Source organism: Oncorhynchus keta, chromosome 30 (genome assembly GCF_023373465.1).
Source record: "Oncorhynchus keta strain PuntledgeMale-10-30-2019 chromosome 30, Oket_V2, whole genome shotgun sequence".
In the NCBI taxonomy this organism is placed as follows: domain Eukaryota; kingdom Metazoa; phylum Chordata; class Actinopteri; order Salmoniformes; family Salmonidae; genus Oncorhynchus; species Oncorhynchus keta.
In genome coordinates, this window is record NC_068450.1 from 44,412,339 (window position 1) to 44,436,730 (window position 24,392).

At 43.6% G+C, this 24,392-nt stretch overlaps 1 protein-coding gene across 7 annotated transcripts in view; it reads right to left on the bottom strand.

The window, feature by feature from the left end:
- Nucleotides 1-3,375, bottom strand: part of LOC118363647 (protein diaphanous homolog 2-like) — a 605,757-nt gene extending 602,382 nt beyond the window's left edge. For 4 of the 7 annotated variants that reach the window (XM_035744726.2, XM_035744729.2, XM_035744723.2 and 1 more), the window contains exons 1-2: nucleotides 3,217-3,375; nucleotides 2,156-2,543 (exon numbers count right to left, since the gene is read on the bottom strand). In XM_035744726.2, the coding sequence (XP_035600619.2) occupies nucleotides 2,156-2,239 (84 nt within the window). In that variant the 5' untranslated portion in view covers nucleotides 2,240-2,543; nucleotides 3,217-3,375. The other 3 variants (XM_035744725.2, XM_035744727.2, XM_035744724.2) reach the window with 3 other exon arrangements.
- Between the last annotated feature and the right edge of the window lie 21,017 nt (nucleotides 3,376-24,392).

A 24,392-nucleotide genomic window follows, 5' to 3' on the forward strand; every position in this document is an offset into this window, starting at 1 on the left:
CTGTCGTAACCGGCCGCGACCGGGAGGTCCGTTGGGCGACGCACAATTGGCCTAGCGTCGTCCGGGTTAGGGAGGACTTGGTCGGTAGGGATGTCCTTGTCTCATCGCACACCAGCGACTCCTGTGGCGGGCCGGGTGCAGTGCGCGCTAACCAAGGTTGCCAGGTGCACGGTGTTTCCTCCGACACATTGGTGCGGCTGGCTTCCGGGTTGGATGCGCGCTGTGTTAAGAAGCAGTGCGGCTAGGTTGGGTTGTGTATCAGAGGACGCATGACTTTCAACCTTCGTCTCTCCCGAGCCTGTACGGGAGTTGTAGCGATGAGACAAGATAATAGCTACTACAAGAATTGGACACTACGAAATTGGGGAGAAAAAGGGGTAAAATTTAAAAAAGAGATGAGGTGCTCTGGGCAGTAATAGCTCAATCGACCCTAGAGACACTACGATCACAACTATACACCTCCTATATCAACCAGTGCGTGGGTAACTAAACAACCCTAGACACTGTACCAGACTACACTTAGTGGACAATTTATTAGGTTCACGAAAATGGTTCGCTACTACAGACAGTGAGTCAAGTGACCATGGCTTGCAAAATAAAGCAGGACAGACAGGCATCGAGGCATTCAGTTACTGTTAAATTAAATGTTACAATGGGCAAAACGAGTGTGAGCCGGTTCCAGTATCTCAGAAACGGACGGCATCCTGGGCTTTTCACACACAACAGTGTTTAGGATTTACAGAGAATGGTGCGACAAACAAAAAAACATCCAGTCAGCGGCAGTCCTGTGGCCAAAAACAGTTCGTTGATGAGAGGTTGAAGGAGAATGGCAAGAATCGTGCAAACTAACAGGCTGGCACAAACAGGTAAATAACGACGCAGTACAACAGTGGTGTGCAGAACGGCATCTCGGAATGCACAGACGACCACACCGGGTCCCACTCCTATCAGCTAAAAACAAAAAAGAAGCAGCTCCAGTGGGCCCCCGATCAACAACACTGGGAAATTGAGGAGTGGAAAAACATTGCCTGGTCTGATGAATCCTGGTTCCTGTAATGGTTTTCCTGGCACACGTTAGGTCCCTTGATACCAATTGAGCAATGTTTCCATGCCCCAAAGAATTCAGGCTGTTCTGGAGGCAAAGGGGTGTCCAACCCAGTACTAAATGGTGTACCTAATAAACTGGACACTGAGTGTATATCAACCAGTGTGGGGGTAACTAAACAACGCTAGACACTGTATCAGACAAGGCCGATAGGGAGACTCCACAGCTGAATTGAAGAATGAAATAAAGTCTGTTAGATACAAGCTATCAGTTATTATCAACAAGTAACTTAGCTGCCTAGCCTATGCACTGTTGCTTCGTGGTTGTTCATGTCATAGTGCTGATAATACCGTTTAGTTTGGTTCAGGTTTAATCTATAATGCTGATACTCATGCACAGCACAAAAGACTGCTCTGCAAACCACAAGGACTTGTTCTGCCCTCATGGTCAGCAAGTTGCTGACCTTTCCACTTAAACCGTCTCTGCAACATGAATGCTTTGACGTTCAAACTATCAACTGTAATGGAGACCATATCAAAGGCCTCACCTGGTACTTGTAGGAAAGACTTAGATCAAAAAGCATAGGGTTTTCAAAAGTAACTTAAGTGAAATACGAGCAGCCATCTAGGCTAAAATATGACTATTACATTAAATAGTAATACGATTCCCATTTGGGGCTGCCAGCCCATCAATAGATATTTCTAAGCGTGTCTTGCGCCACAGGGACACAGTGCATGACATGTGATGTAGTCAACTCCCCAGGGTTACTAGCGTGAGCAGTGGGGTTGGTTCATAAACTGTTGTGATGGATTGACTTTAACACACGGGCATACAATTGAGGTGACTGATTAAAAAGGCAAAACAGTAAATGGGGCATGTGCATAAATTCCTTTGCATGGCTTTCAACATCCAAACGTATGAGTTGTAAAACTGATTCACTCATAACTAGCATGCGAAAACTATGTAACACTTTACGTAACTTGGTCAAAATGACATTACATTGCAATGGGAAGTCTGTATATCAGGTAACCCTTGAATGTCAAATAACAGGATACAGTTCAGATTAACTTTTCAAAGGAAGTTGGCTCAGAAAACTCAGAAAATACCTACCAGTTTTTTGTTTTTACTTTCATCCTCTTTTTCTTTCTTTTTATTAGGTTTATTAGGATCCTCTCCACCACTTGCTTGATCCATTTTGAGATTTAGTTCCTGTACAGACTTCAGAAGACTCCTCAAAAGTAAACTCCACCACTCTTGTGAACACTTTCAAAAATACCAGAGTAAGGTTTCCTCAAAACCCATGCCATTCAAGTTGGCTTCAAATAGAAATGTTGGTAAAAGTATTCCAAAGTACGGTCCGTTTGTTCTTATAATTGTATCCAGCTGAGAAGTAAAACACTTTTGCTTGACGAAGAAAGGTGTGGCAGGGTAGCTCTGTATCCATCCAGATGTCCCTTTATCACAGTAGCAACGGTCTCAGTCCAAACCGCAGAGAAATCTGGCGCAAAAAGAACAAATTATATTTTAGAATGTCAATGGCAATCGTTCTCACTTGTGGTGCACAAATGTTTATCTAAAATCACTGTACCGCTCCATGTTGACACCTGCTTTCAGGAATAACCTACTTATTATGCAGGTACCTTTGCTGTGAATAGCGTACGCATCGTAATACCGTACAGCAATGTGTTAAAAACAGCCAGTCAACGGTTTGTTTTAAGAAGAAACAAGATGTTGCCATTTACTTGCGTGGAATACAGTTAAATAAATGCATTAATTACTGTTACACAAAACAAACTTAGTAGCTGACTATGTAGCATGGATATTAACAATGTAACAACCTAATACAAATGTAGCAGTGTTACCATGATTATATGGAGAGTTTACACTGTCAAGACACATTGTAAACATGCAACATTTACTTCCAACAAATCCACAATATTAATGAAATGTATTTGAAATATCAAACATTTTATAGGATAGGAAAACCACCGTTGCTGCTTAAGCGCTTACTTTAGAAATGCCTTACAAAACGGGGAGCAGATACATTTTATTTGACCTGCATAGCTCCAATAAACGTAAATGACTTGCTGCAGTCGCTTAAAATATGTAAACAATGTAACAATTAAATAAATCTGTCAAAGACAACTCACAAAATATCATCCCAAGCTTACCATTTCAACCAAACATGAGAGCCAGGCCCACTGTAGTTCTGCTCACGGAACATTCCGATTCGCCCACGGGCCATGTGAGGAAGCAAGGATTCCGTCAGCCATTGGTCACATCAGCGCTCACTCGAGGGGTCGCGGTTGCTGGCGTCAACGAGGAGGAGACTATTGTTGAAATGAAGAGGTCAGACTGATTTCACAGCGAATGGATAGGGTTTAAATCATACAAAGGCTCGCAGCGGACATAAGGAAATCCAGCAAGCGAGCGTGTACCTTTCTGTTCATCGTGGCATGTTTGTGAGAGACGGATAGCGCGAAAGCGCGAACCGAACACAATAGGTTGCTTATATTTGATATAGCTAAACTACAAATGGAGGAAAACTATGAAATAATATTTTAGTCTGATCCAATAGAAATCAAACTCTACTCCACTAACTCATTTTTTTTAACCTAATTTGGGATCACAACTATAGCTGGATTTGCATGTTTGAATACATAATATCATAAGATATTTAATATTTAAAAGTCTGATGACAGTCAGACTTATTTTGTCCCATGACAGGAAATTTTAAAGTATCGCCATCATGCATGGTCTGCCTTACAGGAATACAGTTACTGGAGCAGAAAACTGTCCCCCACAGGCCACAGACTGCAGGTGCCATTTTCCCACAGACATCTATTGATGTGCCATTCTGAATCATCCAGTCATTGATTTACAACTGAGTACACACACGATGGAAGAAAATTGAATGGTTGTGTGGCCGTTACGTTGAGATGAGTTCAAATGTATTGGAAATGCATGTACATTTAAGTAGGGGCACAAATCAACTTGTTGTGTACTACGTTTTGCATTTCAGAGCTGCAGCGAAATGCTTATGTTTCTGTCACTGGGGCTCCCGAGTGGTGTAGCGGTCTAAGGCACTGCATCTCAGTGGTTGAAATCCAGGCTGCATCACATTCGGCTGTGATTGGGAGTCCCATAGGGCGGTGCACAATTGGCCCAGGGTCGTCCAGTTTTGTCGGGGGTAGGCCGTCATTGTAAATAACAATTTATTTTTAAGTAGTTTACATACACTAAGTTGACTGTGCCTTAAAACAGCATGGAAAATTCCAGAAAATGATGTCATGGCTTTAGAAGCTTCTGACAGGCTAATTGACATCATTTGAGTCAATTGGCGGTGTACCTGTGGATGTATTTCAAGGCATACCTTCAAACTGAGTTCCTCTTTGCTTGACATCATGGGAAAATCTAAATAAATCAGCCAAGACCTCAGAAAAAAGATTGTAGACCTCCACAAGTCTGGTTCCTTGGGAGCAATTTCCAAATTCCTGAAGGTACCACGTTCATCTGTACAAACAATGGTCTCAATTATAAACACCATGGGACCACACAGTCATACCGCTCAAGAAGGAGATGCATTCTGTCTCCTAGAGATGAACATACTTTGGTGCGAAAAGTGCAAATCAATATCAGAACAACAGCAAAGGACCTTGTGAAGATGCTGGAGGAAACAAGTACAAATGTATCTATATCCAAAGTAAAACAAGTCCTATATCGACATAACCTGAAAAGCCGCTCAGCAAGGAAGATGCCACTGCTCCAAAACCGCCATAAAAAAAGACAGACTACGGTTTGCAACTGCACATGGGGACAAAGATCATACTTTTTGGAGAATTGTCCTCTGGTCTGATGAAACAAAAATAGAACTGTTTGGCCATAATGACTATCGTTATGTTTGGAGGAAAAGGGGGAGGCTTGCAAGCCGAAGAACAGCATCCCAACTGTGAAGCACGGGGGTGGCAGCATCATGTTGTGGGGGTGCTTTGCTGCAGGAGGGACTGGTGCACTTCACAAAATAGATGGCATCATGAGGAATGAACAATTATGTGGATATATTGATACAACATCTCAAGACATCAGTCAGGAAGTTAAAGCTTGTTCGCAAATGGGTCTTCCAAATGGACAATGACCTCAAGCATTCTTCAAAAGTTGTGGCAAATTGGCTTTAGGACAACAAAGTCAAGATATTGGAGTGGCCATCACAAAGCCCTGACCTCAATCCCATAGAACATTTGTGGGCAGAACTGAAAACGTGTGTGTGAGCAAGGAGGCCTACAAGCCTGACTCAGCCTGACACCAGCTCTGTCAGGAGGAAAGGGCCAAAATTCACCCAACTTATTGTGGGAGGCTTGTGGAAGGCTACCCGAAACGTTTGACCTAAGTTAAACAATTTGAAGGCAATGCTACCAAATACTAATTGAGTGTATGTAAACTTCTGACCCACTGGGAATGTGATGCTATTTTTTTCAACTGAAATAAATCATTCTCTCTACTATTATTCTGAAATTTCACAATCTTAAAATAAAGTGGTGATCCTAACTGACCTAAGGCAGGGAATTTTTGCTCGGATTAAATGACAGGAATTGTGGAAAAACTGAGTTTAAATGTATTTGGCTAAGGTGTATGTAAACTTCCGACTTCAACTGTACATAGGGCAGCAGTCTCGACGGTGCAGGGTAGGGTACCAGATGGTAGCCGGCTTTTTTATTTATTTTTTATTTTACCTTTATTTAACCAGGCAAGTCAGTTAAGAACACATTCTTATTTTCAATGACGGCCTGGGAACAGTGGGTTAACTGCCTGTTCAGGGGCAGAACGACAGATTTGTACCTTGTCAGCTCGGGGGTTTGGACTCGCAACCTTCTGGTTACTAGTCCAATTCTCTAACCACTAGGCTACGCTGCCGGCTAGTGACGATGTCTAAGGTTCAGGGCATGGTACTGGGTGGAGAGACTTGCTAGTGATGACTGTTTAAAAACATTTTTAAATGAATTATTTAACCTTTATTTAACTAGGCAAGTCAGTTAAGAACAAATTATTTTTTACAATGACGGCGCTGGGCCAATTGTTTGCCGCCATATTAACAGTCTGGTGGCCTGGAGATAAACAGATTCTATCAGTCTCTGTCCCAGCTTTGACGCAGCTGTACTGTCTCCGCCTTCTAGATGGTAGCTGCTGTGGCTCGGGTGGCCTTGATGATCTTCTTGGCCTTCCTGTGACACCGGGTACTGTTGATGTCCTGGAGGACAGACATGTTGTAAGTTCATCATTCAAAATACAACACAGGCATATATAGACTCAAGTCGGCACTATGTGTTCTATTCATAAAATCTGTGGTGGTCCCCTTTTGAAGAACTGTGCAAGAGCCAAAGTAGGCCCACTGCTGTTTCTAGAATGAGTGCCCTTGTGTTCACCCACATTATTATTGTTTTGTTTTTTGTGTGTGTGTGTGGGGGGGGGGGTATATGCACAGGGCACCATCTGGATGTTCTTGCTGTGATAAGCTTGCTCTGTTTGTACACCAGGGTCTTGTTCAGTGGGTGGAAACGTTTTGAAATAGAGTGACACAAGGAGGGAACCATCTGATCCTATCCAATAAGAAGAATGATTAAAGAAGACTGACTTATTGAACATTTCCCAGGGCTGACGGTCCAATTCTCTCGCCTGAATCCAGGGGCAGGACTTGGGTAGGAAGCTACCAATGCTGCCTCTTCCACCCTAACCGTTGCTGTCCCAGCTGTTAGCCTGTGTGGGAGGAGACGACACCATCACTAGCAGATAGGCAGACACTCTGGGGTGGGTGACAGATCAGACTCCCATTGTTTAGAAAGATTGTGTGTACACTAAGCTCATTATCATATTTAATTGCTTACACTGTAAGCCTTTGTTGGTGTTGTCAGGGATTTTGGCCAACAGCTAGCATAGACTGATCACATAGACAGATCTCTCCCAGTTTGAAGTTTTTTTTAAAGTGGCACTCCAGTCTCCTTTTCACCTCATTTGACACCCGATTTACTTAAAAAGGCACATTTCAATAGGTGGTCCACTAAAAAAATCAAATAAAAATATCACTGGAGGACGTCTTTAAAGGATGTGTACCTGGTCTTCCTTTCAACTAAATACACATTGTGTTTAAGTAGCAGGCCTAAATAGACCAGAAATGTAAAGCAGTGAGCTTTTCCAACAATTACATCTGTGTGGTGGTGTGTAAGCACGAGGAAGATTAGACTGTGTAAACATTCTTACTGAAGATGCATGGGTATTGCTAATGATTGGTTATTGAGTGTTTACCAATCAGAGTTTGAAAAAAGGGATAGACCAAGTGTATTTGCCATTGTATCTTCAGTAACTATGTTTATAATGAGATAAAAGGAATATAATTTTGAATTATTAAAAAAAAAAAATTTAAATCGAAAGTAACTACCATTCACTGTGTGAGCAATGAGCAGCACTGTAGACGTGATCCAAGTACCACTTTTTAGAGGGTCATTTCTATGCGATCTTCGCTATATGAGCCACATTACAAGGTTCACATCCCTATCCCTCCATTCACTACATTGGTGTCAGAAGTAGGATGGTGGTCATGAGGCCATTGAGAATGCACCTGGGCCATCGAGAATGCACTGCCGGGGCTGTGATAGGTCTACACATGGAGACCTGCCTTACCGTTCAGAGGGGGCAGTGTAGCGATCCTCACTAAATAAACCACGTTACAATTCCCATCAATTGGGTTAACCTTTCATGCCAGCAACCCAGGTTTACTTCCCTGGCGCTACAATAGAGAAACATTCCCTCTATTTGAATTTTAAATAAAGCTTAGTTGAAACCAGGATTTTGCCTAACTTCTAAACAACTAGCATACACTGTGTGAGCAGCCATATGGGCCTGCTCCAAGTAGGATTTCCAAGACTGCCGGGATGGGACAGACGGTTTGGAATGAATGGAGCACAGGCACTCCTGTCACTCAAAGTCCTGACCGTGGAAGATTAATGACCCCGTGTCTAGTTGTCCACTTAACCTCCAGGCTTCTTTGAAGACACCTCTGTCTGTCCAGAGTTCAGCCAGGCTGCTAATCACACACTGGGGCATGGAATGGGTCAGTAGTCTAGTATGGTTATACTGTATGTTGTTCAATTATTTACTCTTCAGTACGTATGCAGATTAAGTGTACATTTGCATTTGCCTAGTATATTTAGTTTAGTAGTCTAAGTGTGTGTACTGTATACAGAACCAATAAATAGAGAGCCAGTGTTAATTAGCACTCTTGCACGGACTTTCCACATGTTGTTGTGTTACAACCTTTATCATGGTTCTACACAAAAATCCCGTTGTGTCAAAGTGAAGACTAAATTCTATAACATGCTACAAAGGAATTCAAAATGAAAAACTGAAATTCCCTGGTAAGATTAATATGCAGCATTCACTTTGTCCAAATGTTTGTGTTACAACCTGGAATTAAAATTGATTTAATTGGGAGTTTTTTGTGACTGTTCAACACAAATAATCTATAATAAATTTGAAGTGAAAAGAAAATGTTAGACATTTTTACAAATTAATATAATTTCCTGGTTAGATAAATGTTTACCCCGATAATAATTGTAACTATATCAAGCTATAACTTTTTGGGATTAGTGATTAATCTTGCAGTTTTAAAACTTCGATTTAGCCTGTGATCAAACAATGTACACTTTAATATGAAATACGAATTGGAAATGAAAGAAAGAGTGGACTAGACGCTCTGAAATTCAGAGACTTTCAAATAGGAACACAACATTTCTTTAGTGGCCATTCAATGGTTGTGTGTTTCTCTAGAAAACATAATCTGCCATTCACAAGTAAAGACATTACCTGTAAATATCTACAGTACTATAATGGGGTTCTGGGCCGCAGCTGTCCCAAAGCACTAAACTAGGTCATTTTATTTCACCATCTGTCTCAACTGTACTCATATCACACCAAGTTATTTCAATGGAAAATTTAAATCAAAAACAAGTTGATAAATTTAACCGCTGAATCACAGATTTTGACATTCTAAGAGGTGCTGCAGCACTCTGTGGTCGGAGTGAAATACTGGTGTGAGAATGCTCTGCCCTTTGGTTTCCAGGCTTGAATAAACTATAGAAAGGAGCTACTTTATCTTTAACTCCAATTTGATTCAATAGACTACATGATACGCATGCAGAATCATATCAGAATCATGCAAAAGTAGTCAGACCCTTGGATTTCTTTACATTTTATTGTTTTACAAAGTGGGATTAAAATGTGTTTTTAATTATTTGGTCCACAATCTACACAAAATACTCTAATGTCAAAGTAAAAGAAACATTACATTTAAAGATAAATAACAATTCAAGAACTAAAATAGCCATTGCATAGGTTTTCAGCTTCCTGTGTCAATACATGTTAGAAACATCTTTGGCATCGATTTCAACTGTGAGTCTTCGAGGGTAAGTCTATCAGAGCTTTGCATACCTGGATTGTCCAATATTTGCCAATTATTATTTTCAAAATTCTTAAAGCTCTGTCAAGATGTTGGCGATCATGGCTAGACAGCCATTTTCAAGCCTTGCCATGTATTTTGAAGCAGATAATTCACAACTGTAACTTGGCAAGATATTCAATGTTGGATTTTTTATTGATACACATCTACCTGTAGCTGCACCTCTTTTTGAGGCTTACGAAAAGCTCCCTGGTCTTTGTAGTTTAATCTGTGCATGAATTTCAGGACCGTACAGGAGTGGAGGCTGCTGAGGAGAGAACGGCTCTTAATAATGGCTGGAACGGAGCGAATGGAGTCAAACACATGGAAACCATGTTTGATGCATTTAATTCCATTACACTTATTCCGAACCAGCACTACCATGAGCCCATCCTCTCCAATTAAGGTGCCACCAACCTCCTGTGCCATACAGATGTATGTATGGGAGACAGAGGAAGGGTTAATCATTCAGTCCATGTAACTTCTTATGAGATTTGTTAAGGCAAATTACTTCTGAGCTAATATAGGCTTGCCTAAACAAAGGGTCTGAATACTTATGGAACGACTATTTTCGTTATACATTTTTTTAAAATCTTAATTAAAAAATACATATTTTTCTTCCACTTTGACATGAGTATTTGTGTAGATTGTTGACAAAAAAATTACAATTAAATCAATTTTAATCCCACAAAAGGTCAAAGGAATCCAAGGGGTCTGAAAACTTTTTCAAGGCATTGTATATGTGGTATACATTACACAAAGAGTACACTGTTAACAGCTTGTTGAGCAGGAAGCCGTGCATTTAGAAAGTATTCACACCCCTTGACTTTTTCAAAATGTTGTGGTTTTACAGCCTGAATTTAAAATTGATAACAGTACGATTTTATGTCACTGGCCTACACACAATACCCCATAATGTCAAAGTTGAATTATGTTTTTAGAAATGAATTAAAAATGAAATTCTGAAATGTCTTAATTCAATATGTATTCAACCTCTTATGGCAAGCCTAATTAAGTTCAGTAGTCGAAATCTGCTTAAGAAGTCATATTATTTGCATGGGTTCACTGTGTGCAAGTGTGTTTAACATGATTTGTTTATTACTACCGCATCTCTGTACCCCACACATCCAGATAATTGTAAGGTCCCTCAGATGAGCAGTGAATTTCAAACACAGATTCAACCACAAAGACCAAGGAGGTTTTCCAATGCCTCGCAAAGAAGGGCACGTATTGGTAGATGGGGAAAAATCTAAAAAATAGCAGACATTTAATATACCTTTAAGCATGATGAAGTTAATAAGGTACAGGTGTCCTTAACTCAGTTGCCGGAGAGGAATAAAACCACTCAGGAATTTCACCATGAGGCCAATGGGGACTTCAAAACAGTTACAGTGTTTAATGGCTATCAAAGGAGAAAACTGAGGATGGGATCAACAACATTTTAGTTACTCCACAATACTAACCTACTTGACAGAATGAAAAGGAAGCCTATACAGAATAAAACTATTCCAAAACATGCATCCTGTTTGCGATTAGGCACTAAAGTAAAACTGCAGAAAATGTGTAAAAGAAATGAACTTTACGTCCTGAATACAAAGCATCATGTTTGGGGCAAATCCAACATAACACATCACTGAGTACCACATGGTGGTGGCTGCATCATGTTATGGGTATGCTGGTCATCAGCAAGGATGATAGAAGACCAGCATCCCGGAGTCGCCTCTTCACTGTTGATGTTGAGACGGGTGTTTTGTGGGTACTATTTAATGAAGCTGCTAGTTGAGGACTTGGGAGGCATCTGTTTCTCAAATTAGACACTCTCATGTACTTGTCCTCTTGCTCAATTGTGCACCGGGGCCTCCCACTCCTCTTTCTATTCCGGTTAGAGTTAGTTTGCGCTGTTCTGTGAAGGGAGTACTACACAGCGTTGTACATGATCTTCAGTTTCTTGGCAATTTCCCACATGGAATAGCCTTCATTTCTCAGAACAAGAACAGACTGACGAGTTTCAGAAGAAAGTTCTTTGTTTTTGGCCATTTTGAGCCTGTAATCGAACACAAAAATGGTGCTGCTCCAGATACTCAACTAGTCTGATTAAAGAAGCAATAAAGGCCAGTTTTATTCCTTCTTTAATCAGCACACAGTTTTCAGCTGTGCTAACATAATTGCAAAATGGTTTTCTAATGATCAATTAGCCCTTTAAAATTCTAAACTTGGATGAGCAAACACAATGTGCCATTGGAACACAGGAGTGATGGTTGCTGATTATTATAAAGAAATTACCTTTATTTAACTAGGCAAGTCAGTTAAGAACAAATTCTTATTTTCAATGATGGCCTAGGAACAGTGGGTTAACTGCCTGTTCAGGGGCAGAATGACAGATTTGTACCTTGTCAGCTTGATCTTGCAGGCTTCCGGTTGCTGGTCCAACGCTCCAACCACTAGGCTACCCTGCCGCCCCAGGGCCTCTGTAGATATTCCATTTAAAAAATCTGCTGTTTCCAGCTACAGTAGTCATTTACAACATTAACAATGTTTACACTGTATTTCTGATCAATTTGATGTTATTTTAATGGACAAAAAATGAACTTTTTCATTTCTAAGTGACCCCAAACTTTTGAATGGTAGTGTTGAGACAACATTGAATGTTCCTGAGTGGCTTAGTTACAGTTTTGACTTTTCTGCTTGAAAATCTATGACAAGACTTGGAAAAAAAATATTGTACAGTACAGCACAAGTATGCAAAGTTCCTAGAGACTTACCCAGAAAGACACACAGCTGTAATCTCTGCCAAAGCTGATTCTAACTTATTGATTCAAGGGTGTGAATACTTATGTAAGTGAGATTTCTGTATTTAATCTTCATTACATTTGCTAAAATGTCTAAAAAGATGTTTTCACTGTCATTATGTTGTATTGTGTGTATACAACCCTCCCAGATTTCATTCCCCTTGGACCCACACCCGGTTTGGAACATTACTTTGTCCTGTTTATTTTCATCCATCTCTTGGTAGCACTGGATGCATCAGAGTCAACATCCGCTTGCCATGTCTATAATTAAATAACTGGTGCTGCACTGGATGCTAGCTCGATACTGGACATCACTCTCCCATGAGTCAGTGGGCCCGTTTTAACTACACTCCTGTGGGCCTGAAACTGATTTCAATGCTCTGTTTATCCAGCTTCACAGTGCCCTGTCGGATGATTTCCTGTGGCTGGCAATGAAAGGGCTTGCATTTTTTTCAAGGATGACACTTTGGTTCACTCAAAACCATGACAAATCTTTCTGAATTGTTTAGATTCTGCAGCAGAGAGAGCACCATTCGGATCGTCCCAGGTGTGTGACCATTGTTTCAGTAGAAGTGGACAGATGAAAGTTTACATTGGGCGTTAACTTATGAAGCTGGATTCTGTCAATCAATGCACCTTATGTAGGTTTGGCATCGCTATACACATATACAGTGCCCTGCGAAAGTATTCGGCCCCCTTGAACTTTGCAACCTTTTGCCACATTTCAGGCTTCAAACATAAAGATATAAAACTATATTTTTTGTGAAGAATCACCAACAAGTGGGACACAATCATGAAGTGGAACGACATTTATTGGATATTTCAAACTTTTTTAACAAATCAAAAACTGAAAAATTGGGCGAGCACCATTAAATCCATTATAAAAAAATGGAAAGAATATGGCACCACAACAAATCTGCCAAGAGAGTGTCGCCCACCAAAACTCACGGACCAGGCAAGGAGGGCATTAATCAGAGAGGCAACAAAGAGACCAAAGATAACCCTGAAGGAGCTGCAAAGCTCCACAGCGGAGATTGGCGTATCTGTCCATAGTACCACTTTAAGCCGTACACTCCACAGAGCTGGACTTTACGGAAGAGTGGCCAGAAAAAAAGCCATTGCTTAAAGAAAAATATAAACAAACACGTTTGGTGTTGGTCAAAAGGCATGTGGGAGACTCCCCAAACATATGGAAGAAGGTACTCTGGTCAGATGAGACTAAAATTGACCTTTTTGGCCATCAAGGAAAGCGCTATGTCTGTCGCAAACCCAACACCTCTCATCACCCCGAGAGCACCATCCCGAGAACACCACCCCGGAACACCAATGTTTTTCATCGGCAGGGAAACCTGTTTCACTCTTCCAGAGATTTGAGACTGCGATGGAGGTTCACCTTCCAGCAGGACAATGACCCTACGCATACTGCTAAAGCTACACTCGAGTGGTTTAAGGGAAAACATTTATATATCTTGGAATAGGCCTAGTCAAAGCCCAGACCTCAATCCAGTCTGTGGTATGACTTAAAGATTGCTGTACACCAGCGGAACCCATCCAATTTGTCATACTTGAGTAACAGTAAAGATACCTTAGTAGAAAATGACTCAAGTAAAAGTGAGTTACTCAGTAAAATACTACTTGTGTAAAAGTCTATAAGTATTTGGTTTTAAATATACTTAAGTGCATTTTATCAATTCTATTTACTTTTGATACCTAAGTGTCACGGCATAATTTTATGTTTTATTGACGGATAGCCAGGGGAATATTCCAACACTCAGACATACAGTACCAGTGAAAATTTTGGACACAACTCATTTCAAGGGGTTTTCTTTAATTTTACAATTTTCTTCATTGTAGTATAATAGTGAATACATCAAAACTAACCCATATGGAACATGTCGTAACCAAAAATATGTTAAACAAATATATTTTTTAGTTGAGGTTCTTCAAAGTAGCCATCCTTTAACTTGATGACAACTTTGCACACTCTTGGCATTCTATCAACCAGCTTCATGAGGAATTGTCACGGTTTGCGCTACTGGTGGAGAAGTCAGGTGCAGGAGAGCAGAGAGTTGTGAACAGGCACACACTTTATTAAGGCAGAGGCAAATAAAACAGACAGACGCCACTGTTTCAAAACCTCCAGCCAAAGGTAAAAGTGCTATGCGCAAAACAGTCACAAACATTTAGCAAATGTGTACAATAAACATCCCTCGTGAAAAGCCACAGAAATACCGGAGAAAAACCCAGCCTGGCGCGTACACACAAACATGTAACAAAACCAATTTCACACAAAGACATGGTGGGGAACAGAGGAATAAATACATGCAGTGTGATTAGGGAATGGAAACCAGGTGTGCAGGGAACAAGACAAAACAAATGGAACAATAGAAAAATGGAGTGGTGATGGCTAGAAAGCCGGTGACGTCGACCGCCGAACGAACCAGGAGAGGAGCCGACTTCGGCGGAAGTCGTGACAGAAATGCTTTTCCAAAAGTCTTAAAGGAGTTCCTACATATCCTGAGCACTTGTTTGATGCTTTTCCTTCACTCTGCGGTCCAACTCATTCCAAACCATTTCAATTTGGTTGATTATGGATTCCAGGTCATCTGATGCACCATTTACCGATGGACTATGTACAGCTGCAGCGATCGGTTAGCTGCTCAGATAGCAGATGTTTAAAGTTGGTGAGGGAGATAAAAGTCTCAGACTTCAACGATTTTTGCAATTCATTCCAGTCACAGGCAGCAGAGAACTGGAAGGAAAGGCGGCCAAATGAGGTGTTTGCTTTAGGGATGATCAGTGAGATACACCTGTTGGAGCGCGTGCTACGGGTGGGTGTTGCCATCGTGACCAGTGAACTGAGATAAGGCGGAGCTTTACCTAGCATGGACTTGTAGATTTTTTATTTTATTTTTTTATTTCACCTTTATTTAACAAGGTAGACAAGTTGAGAACAAGTTCTCATTTACAACTGCGACCTGGCCAAGATAAAGCAAAGCAGTTCGACAGATACAACGACACAGAGTTACACACGGAGTAAAACAAACATACAGTCAATAATACAGTATAAACAAGTCTATATACAATGTGAGCAAATGAGGTGAGAAGGGAGGTAAAGGCAAAAAAGGCCATGGTGGCAAAGTAAATACAATATAGCAAGTAAAACACTGGAATGGTAGTTTTGCAATGGAAGAATGTGCAAAGTAGAAATAAAAATAATGGGGTGCAAAGGAGCAAAATAAATAAATAAATTAAATACAGTTGGGAAAGAGGTAGTTGTTGGGCTAAATTATAGGTGGGCTATGTACAGGTGCAGTAATCTGTGAGCTGCTCTGACAGTTGGTGCTTAAAGCTAGTGAGGGAGATAAGTGTTTCCAGTTTCAGAGATTTTTGTAGTTCGTTCCAGTCATTTGCAGCAGAGAACTGGAAGGAGAGGCGGCCAAAGAAAGAATTGGTTTTGGGGGTGACTAGAGAGATATACCTGCTGGAGCGTGTGCTACAGGTGGGAGATGCTATGGTGACCAGCGAGCGGAGATAAGTGGGGACTTTACCTAGCAGGGTCTTGTAGATGACATGGAGCCAGTGGGTTTGGCGACGAGTATGAAGCGAGGGCCAGCCAACGAGAGCGTACAGGTCGCAATGGTGGGTAGTATATGGGGCTTTGGTGACAAAACGGATTGCACTGTGATAGACTGCATCCAATTTGTTGAGTAGGGTATTGGAAGCTATTTTGTAAATGACATCGACAAAGTCGAGGATTGGTAGGATGGTCAGTTTTACAAGGGTATGTTTGGCAGCATGAGTGAAGGATGCTTTGTTGCGAAATAGGAAGCCAATTCTAGATTTAACTTTGGATTGGAGATGTTTGATATGGGTCTGGAAGGAGAGTTTACAGTCTAACCAGACACCGAAGTATTTGTAGTTGTCCACGTATTCTAAGTCAGAGCCGTCCAGAGTAGTGATGTTGGACAGGCGGGTAGGTGCAGGTAGCGATCGGTTGAAGAGCATGCATTTAGTTTCACTTGTATTTAAGAGCAATTGGAGGCCACGGAAGGAGAGTTGTATGGCATTGAAGCTTGCCAGGAGGGTTGTTAACACAGTGTCCAAAGAAGGGCCAGAAGTATACAGAATGATGTCGTCTGCGTAGAGGTGGATCAGAGACTCACCAGCAGCAAGAGCGACCTCATTGATGTATAGAGACAAGAGAGTCGGTCCAAGAATTGAACCCTGTGGCACCCCCATAGAGACTGCCAGAGGTCCGGACAGCAGACCCTCCGATTTGACACACTGAACTCTATCAGAGAAGTAGTTGGTGAACCAGGCGAGGCAATCATTTGAGAAACCAAGGCTGTCGAGTCTGCCGATGAGGATGTGGTGATTGACAGAGTCGAAAGCCTTGGCCAGATCAATGTATACGGCTGCACAGTAATGTTTTTTATCGATGGCGGTTAAGATATCGTTTAGGACCTTGAGCATGGCTGAGGTGCACCCATGACCAGCTCTAAAACCAGATTGCATAGCAGAGAAGGTATGGTGAGATTCCAAATGGTCGGTAATCTGTTTGTTGACTTGGCTTTCGAAGACCTTAGATAGGCAGGGCAGGATGGATATAGGTCTGTAACAGTTTGGGTCCAGGGTGTCTCCCCCTTTGAAGAGGGGGATGACCGCGGCAGCTTTCCAGTCCTTGGGGATCTCAGACGTAATAGGGTTGGGACAGTGGTGGCGGATAGTTTCAGAAATAGAGGGTCCAGAGTGTCAAGCCCAACTGATTTGTACGGGTCCAGGTTTTGCAGCTCTTTCAGAACATCTGCTATCTGGATTTGGGTAAAGGAGAAGCTGGGGAGGCCTGGGCGAGTAGCTGCGGGGGGGTAGGTGTTGGCCGAGGTTGGAGTAGCCAGGAGGAAGGCATGGCCAGCCGTTGAGAAATGCTTGTTGAAGTTTTCAATTGTCATGGATTAATCGGTGGTGACCGTGTTACCTAGCCTCAGTGCAGTGGGCAGCTGGGAGGAGGTGCTCTTGTTCTCCATGGACTTTACAGTGTCTCAGAACTTGTTGGAGTTAGAGCTACAGGATGCAAATTTCTGCTTGAAAAAGCTGGCCTTTGCTTTCCTGACTGACTGCGTGTATTGGTTCCTGATTTCCCTGAACAGCTGCATATCGCGGGGACTATTCGATGCTATTGCAGTCCGCCACAGAATGTTTTTGTACTGGTCGAGGGCAGTCAGGTCTGGAGTGAACCAGGGGCTATATCTGTTCTTAGTTCTGCATTTTTTGAACGGAGCATGCTTATCTAAGATGGTGAGGAAGTTACTTTTAAAGTATGACCAGGCATCCTCAACTGACGGGATGAGGTCATTATCCTTCCGGGATACCCGGGCCAGGTCAATTAGAAAGGCCTGCTCGCAGAAGTGTTTTAGGGAGCGTTTGACAGTGATTAGGGGTGGTCGTTTGACGGCGGACCCGTAGCGGATACAGGCAATGAGGCAGTGATCGCTGTGATCCTGATTGAAGACAGCGGAGGTGTATTTGGAGGGCCAGTTGGTCAGGATAACATCTATGAGGGTGCCCTTGTTTACAGATTTAGGGATGTACCTGGTGGGTTCCTTGATGATTTGTGTGAGATTGAGGGCATCTAGCTTAGATTGTAGGACTGCCGGGGTGTTAAGCATATCCCAGTTTAGGTCACCTAACAGAACAAACTCTGAAGCTAGATGGGGGGGCGATCAATTCACAAATGGTGTCCAGGGCACAGCTGGGAGCTGAGGGGGGTTGGTAGCAGGTGGCAACAGTGAGAGACTTATTTCTGCAGAGATTAATTTTTAAAATTAAAAGTTCGAACTGTTTGGGTATGGACCTGGAGAGTATATCTCTGCAGTAGACTGCAACTCCTCCCCCTTTGGCAGTTCTATCTTGACAGAACATGTTGCAGTTGGGTATGGAAATCTTTTGGTGGCCTTCCTAAGCCAGGATTCAGACACAGCAAGGACATCCGGGTTGGCAGAGTGTGCTAAAGCAGTGAGTAAAAGGAGCAGATTTCTGGGTGTGGTATAATATATTCAGGGCATAATGCGCAGACAGGGGTATGGTGGGGTGCGGGTACAGCCGAGGTAAGCCCAGGCACTGGGTGATGATAAGAGAGGTTGTATCTCTGACATGCTGGTTGTAATGGGTGAGGTCACCGCATGTGTGAGAGGTGGGACAAAGGAGGTATCAGAGGTATGAAGAGTGGAACTAGGGGGTCCGTTGTAAACTAAAACAATGATAACTAACCTGAACAACAGTATACAAGGCATATTGACATTTGAGAGAGACATACATCGAGGCATAAAGTAATCACAGGTGTTGATTGGGAGAGCTAGCTAAAACAACAGGTGAGACAACAACAGCTAATCAGCTAACACAACAACAGCAGGTGATGACTAGGCAGAGAGGGTCGGATTAACTACACACAGAGCCTGAGTTCACGGCTGGGGCTGACAGATAAAAAATACATAAACAGAATGGAGTACCGTGATTAATGGACAGTCCAGTAGGCATCAGCTATGTAGCCAAGTGATCATAGTGTCCAGGGGGCAGCAGTATATGGAACAGGGGAGCCCCACTACGCTAGCGACACGGCGTTTAAAGTTAGTAGTGTCTGCTCCGACGGAGGCCGTATGAAGGCACAGCGGAAAGAGTATTCGTCGGCAGACCAGACGTGGTGGTGCGGCGGGGCACCGTGTCAACAGAGAATCCAAGCCAGATGGCGAAAGAGGTATTGTGGAATTTAGTTTGCTAGCCGGGAGATGTGCCTGGCTCACGGCTAACTGGTGCTAGCTTCGTGGCAGTGGCGTTAGCCACTATATCCAATCGGTAGCAGCAGTGATCCGGTGCCAAGGTCCAGAGTTTACAGCAAGGATCCGGTGGAGTTTTGAGCTCTAGCCGTGTATGAGTGGGGTTCGGGTGAACAGCTGAGTAGGCCGGGAGGTGGGCTTCAGGGAATAGCTTCGGTACTAGGTGCCACGGTGAGTGAAAGCTAGCTGCAAGCTAGCTGTGAAGATCAGAAGTAGTGGTCCATGGATTACGGCAGGAATCCAGCGTTGTTGTGGAGAGACAGTCCGATATTGGTAGACAAGCGATATTGGTAGACAGGCAAGTATTATCCAGGCTAAAAACAGGGCTGGTATCTGTGCAGAAGGTAAAAGCCGCTAGCAGTGGCTAAAAATGACTAAATAGCTTGTAGCTAATTAGCTGGTTAGCTTCTGGAGATTCTTGAATGTGTTCTAAAATGGAAAATAATAGCAATTCAGTATCACATTGGGTGAGGCATGCATCTTGTTTTGAAAACTGGAGCCATATATCTGGTTCTGAGATTTAATTAAACTGCAGGCAAAAGGTGTTTGCGATATAAACACTGCCATGTCGGTTGGATATAGTTGAGCCACAATGCCTGTAATGTAAAAGGAAATGTATAGAATATCCAAAGATGCAGCATTACAACTTCTCAAGAAAAAAGGACACAAAACATAATTTCTTTAAAATTAAATGGTGTGAAATACAAATGAACAGGTACACTTAGGAAAATAAGGTGCCATCTAGAACCTAAAAGTGTTATGCGGCTGTCCCCATTCGAATAACCCTTATTGGTTTCAGGTAGAACCCTTTTGGTTCCACATGGGTTTCTACCTGGAACCAAAAAGAGTTCTACCGGGTTCTCCTATGGGGACAGCCGAAGAACGCTTTTTTCTAAGAGTGTTTAAAATGACCTGCAGTAGCCTAAGTAATGCATCTCAAGATGTCAGTTCATTGTTAAAGGGACTTGCCAGAAGTACTGTATATCATGTAACTGGAAGTATGTGACACTGTTCCTCAGAACTAGCTCCAGACACACAGTAGACCGATGACCCAACTCGGGTCATCTCTGAGCTGATGTAACAAAAGAGATTGAAGGACAGACTGTCTACTTCGAATGACTCACCAACAGCAGCAGCAGTCGGGGAGAGAGAAGCCAATGGTTACCATGGCACTCAACTACTTGAGGATTCTGCTGCAAGGCCACTTTGCATTGAGACAGTTGACTGATTGTGGATGGTGCTGAACTCAGAACGTAGGATTGAGCGAATAAAGACCCAAGACTACATGTATTAAAACACATGGTCCACAACATCAGCTAAGCAAGCCAGACAACTGGTGCCGGAGATAACTTATGACATGTTACTTCATGCAACTTAAGTATTGCAACATGCTTAATTGATGGAATAAGTAGCTGGTTAAGTTGCATTGCTATTTGGAGCATGCTAACTGATAAGCTGTAGCTAAGTAAACACATATGCATCTTGGGCCAATAGACTACATTTTAAGTGTCCATAATATTAGGTGAACCGTTTCTTAAACAATCCAATATAGCCATTTAGCAATGGAAAAACACAGCATGACTTCCAAATATGGCATTGTAATTCAAGTATTGTAGCATAATTACTTGGCAAACTTAATTTTGATAAAAGTAACGGGCAATTCTGCAACACTAGGGGGGTGTAGGCAGATTTTAAAAGAAGTAAAGTTGGGAATTGAGCTCCACCCATCATGGGGAATATAGAACAAAACAGGCCTATAAAAAGTAATGTCAACCATGAGAGGGAAACACCTCTGATGACCCTGTTTTTTCCTGTGGTCAGGGTTCCTTGGTTTTGAACACCGCCATAAGTGGAGAGCAATCAAGCTACACAAAACAGCCTAGCTCTCCATCCGCAGGCTGCCTCACAGTAAGTGGTTCCTATTGTTCTGTCTAGGGCTGAGAGGGGATACAGGACATATGGAGGGGTTTCCATCAGAACAGAGCCCAGGTAGGCATGACACTGTACTCGCCTTAGACAGGAAACTCAGAAGGAGACCAGCTCAAGATCACCACTCAGATCAACCGAAAACAGACAATAGTCTGGGACAAATGCTTTGTGGTATGGGTGTGTCCCTGACCGGCTTCTGTAGCCTCTAAATAGAAGTCTAAATTTGACCTTATCAACATCCAGACCGACCAACAAATGTGGCAGTCTGCCTCTCACGAATACAGAACTTCACAAACCTGACATCCAAGGCACAAGAATACCATGGTCTCATGAGACTGATGTGGGCAATGATGAGTAAAGGACACATAGGGGTGCTATTGTTTTTAACCTCATATCCATGCCCTCATAGGGTGCAAAAGATGTACTTGAACAGCTTTTAACTAGACCATGTTTCCATTGGTCTCATAAATAAGTGTCACACCCTGACCATAGTTTGCTTTGTATGTTTCTATGTTTTGTTTGGTCAGGGTGTGATCTGAGTGGGCATTCTATGTTGGATGTCTAGTTTGTCTGTTTCTGTGTTTGGGCCTGATATGGTTCTCAATCAGAGGCAGGTGTTAGTCATTGTCTCTGATTGGGAATCCTATTTAGGTAGCCTGTTTTGTGTAGGGTTTTGTGGGTGGTTGTTTCCTGTCTTTGTGTTTGTTGCACCAAATAGGGCTGTTTCGGTTTTTCCACATTTATTGTTTTGTATTATGTTTATGTTGAGTTTACCTATTAAAAAACATGAACTATAACCATGCTGCATTTTGGTCCGCCTCTCCTTCCCAGGAGGAAAGCCGTTACAGAACCACCCACCACAACAGGACCAAGCGGTGTGGTGACAGGCAGCGGAAGCAGGAGCAGCGTAAGGAGGAATGGACATAGGATGATGTATTGGACGGCAAGGGTTGCTACACATGGGAGGAGATCCTGGCGGGAAAGGATCGCCTTCCATGGGAACAGGTGGAGGCAGCTAGAAGAGCAGAGGCAGCCGGAGAGAGGAGCCGGCGATATGAGGGAACACGGCTGGCAAGGAAGCCTGAGTGTCAGCCCCATAAATTCCTTGGGGGGGGGGCACACAGGGAGTATGGCGAAGCCAGGTAGGAGACCTGCGGCAACTTCCTGTGCATACCGGAGGGCGAGAGAGCCCGGGCAGGCACCGTGTTATGCTGTGGAGCGCGGGTGCGGGTGCACCAGTGCGGGTGCATAGCACGGTGCGGTACATACCAGCTCCTCGTATTGGCCGGGCTAGAGTGGGCAGGTGCCATGAAGTCGGCTCTACGCATCTGGTCTCCAGTGCATCTCCTTGGTCCGGCGTACATGGCACCAGCCTTGGTGTCCCCAGTTCGCCTGCACAGCCCAGTGCGGGCTATTCCACCTCGCCGCACTGGCAGTGCTCAAGAGCTCCAGTGCGCCTGCACGGTCCGGTCTATCCAATACCACCTCCACGCATCAGCCCTCCGGTGGCAGCTCCCCGCACTCGCCCTGAGGTGCGTGTCCTCGGCCCAGTACCACCAGTGCCGGCACCACACACCAGGCCTACAATGCGCCTCGTCTGTCCAGCGCTGCCAGAGTCTCCCGCCTGTCCAGTGCTGCCGGAGTCTCCCACCTGTCCGGCGCTGCCAGAGCTTCCGCCCCTCAGTCCAGAGGCGCCAGAGCTCCTCAGTCCAGCGCTGCCAGAGCTTTCCTCCTCTCCAGTGCTGCCGGAGTCTCCAGTCTGCCCAGTGCCGCCTGAGCTACCCGTCTGCAAGGAGCCGCCAGAGCCGCCAGTCTGCAAGGAGCCGCCAGAGCCGCCAGTCTGCAAGGAGCCGCCAGAGTCGCCAGTCTGCAAGGAGCCGCCAGAGCCACCAGTCTGCAAGGAGCCGCCAGAGCCGCCAGTCAGCCAGGAGCCGCCAGTGACGCCAGTCAGCCAGGAGCCGCCAGTGCCGCCAGTCAGCCAGGATCCGTCAGAGCCCCCAGTCAGCCAGGATCTGCCAGAGCCGCCAGTCAGCCAGGATCTGCCAGAGCCGCCATTCAGCCAGGATCTGCCAGCCGCCATTCAGCCAGGATCTGCCAGAGCCGCCATTCAGCCAGGATCTGCCAGAGCCGCCATTCAGCCAGGATCTGCCAGAGCCGCCATTCAGCCAGGATCTGCCAGAGCCGCCAGTCAGGCAGGATCCGTCATAGCCCCCAGTCAGCCAGGATCCGCCAGTGCCGCCAGTCAGCCAGGATCCACCAGAGCCCCCAGTCAGCCAGGATCTGCCAGAGATGCCAGTCAGCCAGGATCTGCCAGAGCCGCCATTCAGCGGCTCTTCAGAATTTTGGAATTCACATATTTTAATTCCTGACTTTTCAGGAGAAAATGCTCCAATGGCCTCTGTAATTAGAAGTCACCTAATATTTGACACTACATACTTATAACTAAAATGCTTATTTGTGACAGATGCAATTGTTGCAAAGAAAGCTTGCATCCCACTGGTAAAGGGATTTAATTGGACATTCTCGAAGCATACACAGCCCACATTGGCCTCTTGGCACGTACACATTCCCATTGACTTGAGGGGAAGTGCCAGTCCATGTCTATACTGTATATTATAAAAAGGCTTGTTCAGTTGGACTGGGGATAAACACCATTTTGAAGTCATTAGCGCTCTTGACAATGAACACTGGTTGGGAAAATGTCTATTTTGAACTTAAGTAAACATTGTATTTATTTGTCAAGTGTCTTTCGCTTGATTGCCATTGATTATTTGCCTTTCTGAATAATGGCAATCATACAAAGAGCATGGGCAATTGTTATTATTGTTACAGTATGATAGCAGTAATGGAAACTATTATCCCCAAAGAGGAAAGCAAAGAGGGAAGTCGGCAGACTGTCCAGATAGACGAACCCTTCAACAAAACATGAAGGATACTGAATAAAATTCTAAATGCAACATGTAAAGTGTTGTTCTCATGTTTCATGAGCTGAAATTAAAGATCCCAGATATTTTCCATACACAAAAAGCATATTGTGCTGGGGACAATAAAAGGCCACTTTAAAATGTGCAGTTTTGTCAAACACCAAAATGCCAGAGATGTTTCCGGTATTTGAGGGAACGTGCAATTGGCGTGTTGACTGCAGGAATGTCCACCAGAGCTGTTGCCAGATAATATAATTTTAATTTCTCTACCATAAGCCACCTCAAATGAAGTTTTAGAGAATTTGGTGGTACTTCCAACTGGCCCCACAACTGCAGACCATGTGTAACCATGCCAGCGCAGGACCTCCGCACCCGGCTTTTTCACCT